General features: G+C 42.9%; 1 protein-coding gene across 1 annotated transcript; it reads right to left on the reverse strand.

The window, feature by feature from the left end:
* Positions 1-231: 231 nt before the first annotated feature.
* LOC306700251 (uncharacterized protein C18orf19 homolog A-like) lies at positions 232-4,316 on the reverse strand. Its single transcript, XM_079165214.1, has 4 exons — positions 4,181-4,316; positions 1,981-2,458; positions 1,720-1,831; positions 232-1,496 (listed from the first exon to the last, which is right to left on the reverse strand). Exons 2-4 carry the CDS (start codon positions 2,400-2,402, stop codon positions 1,182-1,184), a joined length of 849 nt encoding a protein of 282 aa, XP_079021340.1. The 5' UTR covers positions 2,403-2,458; positions 4,181-4,316; the 3' UTR covers positions 232-1,181.
* Positions 4,317-4,857: the final 541 nt, after the last annotated feature.

Below are 4,857 nucleotides of genomic sequence, written 5' to 3' on the forward strand. Positions count from 1 at the left end.
TTCAGTCAGTGGTGCAAAAAGATGGCGACGGACTGAGTTAATGTTGAAATGCTAATGGCGCCCTTTAACGTACCAAAGATCAGCCACCATGAGCTTCTGGTGATATCAGATCAGGTGAGGCAACAGGAAAACCTCGCAGTGAATGCAGCGGAGAGTTCAACACGGCTGACCATGGGTTATGAATTTAACTGTTCCTCTATCTAAAGTTATAAGTCCCACTTTAAGCACAAACACAAGTCTTTATTTTGCTAGTGTCAGTACCCACATGGTCTTTAAATGCAGCGTACAAAACTTAGATGATTAGCATTTCACTTTATTCAGAGACATCTGTTTGAATTACTGATGAGAAGATTTGTGTATTTAGTACAGAAGTACTCAAGACATTTCATCTGGCCCCCTGTGATCGGTGGCCTACTGTAGCTCTACCCGCTGCACGTTTACATGTGTGACGGACAATTAGTTCCATCAGCCGACATGTACTGTGACTTCTCTCTAAAGAGCAGCTTTCAAACCATCATTTGACTTTGTAACTTTCAGTCAATACATGACGTGGTACAGACACGCATTGGGCTTTAGGATAGAAATACATTATAAAAACTGAATTTCTTACTCATTACATTAGATAAGACACGCATTGATACCCAGCCTTTCAGAAAGGCTTCGATGGACTAGTACACACCGGTAACCAAGAGCTTCAACTTCTATTTACCCCAACAAGAGCTTTTAGTACTGCTCTCTCCCATACAGTTACTGTTATACTGGGTTGTTTTTTTAACTCTTTGATGCACAGACCTCTCATTTTCCTCATGTGTTTATGTAAAGAGCAATAAGAACGCAGCTTCTCTTCTGTTGTTTTAATGACCTAATCACTTGATGCACAGGCGTAAATCCAGTCTGAGATGACTGAGCCAGAGTGTGGCGTTGCCAGGAGTCTGCTAAGCTGCTGTCTAGTCTACACTTACAGTGCATTGTGTTTGGACAATTAGGGACTGAAGTTGACACATAAAATAGACAACAGTGGACAACTGAGATGTGTGAAACTTTAGGACCAGGGTAGTATAAAGTCTCTCTTCTTTCAGAAAAGTCTTACAAGTGCTGTTACTTGGCCCAAACCTACTGATAACTCGTTGAGATCAAAATAGAATCATCTACTCAGAGGCCCCACCAGTAAAGGGGATTCGCTACTCGTTTTTCTTCCGAAAAAACGCTTTCCCCTCTGTGACTCTGTCTTTGGTTTCCTGCAGTTTCTCAGAGAGCTTGTCCTTAGTCTCTTCCATTTTCTCAGAGAAGAGTTCTTTAGTTTCCTCCATTCTCTCTGAAAATCTGTCCTTTGTCTCCTCCATCTTTCCCGTCAGTTTCTCCTTTGTCTCCTCCATTTTGTCCTGGATGTATTCTTTGACCGGCGGCGGTGTGGTCATGTAGCCGTGCTTGCGGAGATACTGAACAGTGAGTGACGTGCCGCCCAGGGTCGCCGTGTACCTAGCAGGGGTTGCAATCTGTAGCGAAACAAAGAAAAACACACTTACTGGTCAGCAGAGCAAAATGCCAGAATCCACCACTCATACATAGCTGGTTGGATACATGCACACTGAGCGGGGAAATGAGACACCTGCTGATCGGAGTTAGGTAAGAGGTCAGGAAATTTGACAGTGTGAATGTTTTATTAAAACAATGCTTTGATGCTGATCAATGAATCAACATGTTTGATGTTTAAATGACCTTGTACATGGCGTATGCAGTCAGAGCGTAGCCACTCGTAGTTCTTTTCAAAAGGCCGACGAGTGACTCTGGTAGACCAATCATCTCCAGGAAGGGCACTACATCCACACCTCTGAGAGGAAGACAAACGGAGGGCATTAGTATACCAGAGTTAAGCAGTCATTCTTCCAAAAAAAGACTTAAAATAAATCTATTTCAGGAACAAATGTTAATGTTGATCTATAATGGACAGCCATGAACTCAGAACACAAGAAGACTCACTTCATGGCAGCGTAATAGAAGGTTCCAAACCAGACTGAGGACATCATGAGATGTACAGGGATCATCACCTTCCCATACTGTTTGAAGGTCCTCTTAAACCTCTGGACCAAACCGATGGACTTGTCCTGCAGGGGGTCCACCTCCACTGCATCAGACCCAGCGTCCTCTTTCTGGACCTCCTGTGTTTGAGGTGTGGAGCCGGACTGTGGCTCCTCCTGCGGTGCCTGGTGTTTTGGCTGATGTGCCGCCTTGCTGGAGGCTGTGGTCGACAGCCACCGCCGGCCTGCGGGCACCGGCGGTGACAGGCGGAGGACACAGCAGCAGAATGCTGCTGGTGGTGGTTCGGGGACGGCGACGCCCACCAGTAATGGCCGTGCTGCTGCCAAACGCCGCAGAGTCCCGTGATTTAGGATGCGCTGCATTATCACCCCCCCTCTGCTCCTCCCACCTCTCTGCTGCTGTGACGTTTAGCCACAGACTGTGGGATGAGACAGACATTTCATAAACTCAAATCCAGACAGTGACATTACATCCTGGTTTAGTGAGGCTGCATTGAGTAATCGATTACTCATTTGAGTCGGTATCATGTAAGAAAATAATATTAAAAGTCCATTACAGGTTCCAGACTCCAATGTAACCGTGTGCTTTGGCCCACTGAGCTTTGCTCAAAAACCTTAAAAAGTACAGTTTATAATCAAGGGAGACTAAAAAAACAGCAAATATTGAATTGAGAAGCTGGATATTTTTACCTAAAACATGATTTGAATGATTGCCGATTGATTTTCTGTCTGTCTGAGAACTATAGACAAGACCAAATGGGCATTTTTATGCAATAATGAGTCTGAATCATAAACATGTTGCTGGAAAAACAAAGGCTAAATCCTGCACATGAAGAGTTTTTCAGATTTCATGTCAAGGACACCAAATCTGACATAAAAGTCTTCCAGAGGCACCCAAACACGCGACTGAAATGTACCGTTTTCATTGAACTGTCTGACCAACACCTAACTGTGATCTTCCCTGCACAAGATGGATACATTGCAGTTAATCTGCTGATTGTTGTTGCTGGAAAATGTGCATCAGAAGCTCTTGATCAGCCTTTAAAATACATTTGAATTGCCTACAGTCCATTCTGTTTGTCTGCATCACAACCTGACAACAGTGAATGGCCTCATTGCAAAACTATGGATCGCCAACATGTCGACACTCCAAGAGCAAGTTGTTTTTTAATGATTATACATATACTATGTTCTTTGGGATTAAAAGCATATTGTTCATACATGTTATTATACAGTAAAGCTAGCACCTCTGATAAAGTACTGATACCACTCTTATCTTTTACAATTCACTGAGCTAACCAACCATGACCTACATTTCTTTCATGCGTTAGCTATAGCGTGATCTCCTTTACATTCATTGATAACACAGGTTATGAACAGATTACAGGTCCCTGAACACACCTTGAGCTATGCTTGCACAATCATGAATGCAGCTCCTAAAGCCAAACAAACGAGTGGGTGAGTTTCATAAACTAACGTTGAGTTAAAGAATGCTCGTCTCTAAAACGTAAGGCTAACTCAGATTACGTTTCAAAAGGGTAACGTTAGCGAGGATACGCCTTTACTAAACGAGAAGGCAAGGTTTCCTGTTGCGTTACAAAACTTCTGGTGAACCTACTAGCGGCTAACGTTAGCCACAATACTGCTAGAGCTGCGCGACAGCGCCACAATGAGACCGGATGTCGTTAATGTTATCTTCACAATAAAAGTACTCAAATAGACTGTATGATAAAACGACGGTAGGAATTTGTCTTACCTTATTTTAAAAGTTCCGACCGGAAGTCTATAGCTAAACCGATGCTAGCTTTTCATGTGCATCTATTTCAGTTGACATTGGACAGATATTTTTTGGAGGACAAGGAGGAAGAAGCGTTTGGTCCTTAGTTTGTTGGGGAACTCAGTAGATGAAGGCGAATTAAAGCCGCTTTCATCGTATTGACGCAGACAGCGTTTCTTCTTTAGACACTGATTGGCAGGCGGCCTTCTAAGGCCAGGCTCTGAACTGCTGCCAACTTTGGCTTCTGACGCCCGACATTAGCTGTACGCTAGCAGCACTGCTAACCCTCACAAACAGGAACACAAGTTGTCACTTTACAAGTATAATATACCGAAGCAAAGGGTAGAAAGCGGACTACACTTACGTTGAATGTTACGTGAAGGGTTCAAGACAAAACCGTACCGGGTTATGCTGAGAGCCATGCGAATGTGCCCTGGTTATGTGTCGTTCAAGGACCACATTTAACGCTGCTGCAGCCCAGACTGCGTGGAGAGCCGCATGTAACCCCAACTGCGCAGAGAGCCACGGGAAATGTAGTTCACTGTGGTCCGACTGTGAAACGCAGCTAAGATGTGCAAGAAATTCATTTCCCAAGCTGCCTAGCGCAAGGTCAACTTCTCGGGTTTAATTTCAGTGTGCTGTTAGCGACCTTCAACTTTGGATGCATAACGTTAACTATTTAGACACATACGTTTTAATATGTTTGGGTTTAACTGTTAAATACAATTGTCAGTTTCACTCAACGACACAAAAGAAGGCCAAACCTATAATGCCCGTAGGCTGGCTCCAATGTTTACTATACATCAATTAATGGATAGATAATTTAACCCCAAACGTTTGTGTATTAACACCATACTATGGAAGCCCATTTCTGCCACTGTGAGGAAAAAATAAACATCCTGTAAGTCATTATAATAAGATACTATCTCAACATTTTGACTTAGCATCTCATATCTCTACTATACAAATCTTCCTATTTATTTATTTCTGTATTTAAACATTTATTTAAGCATTTATTTATTTATTCCTGTATTTATGTTA

Source organism: Pholis gunnellus (genome assembly GCF_910591455.1).
Source record: "Pholis gunnellus genome assembly, chromosome: 8".
NCBI lineage: Eukaryota > Metazoa > Chordata > Actinopteri > Perciformes > Pholidae > Pholis > Pholis gunnellus.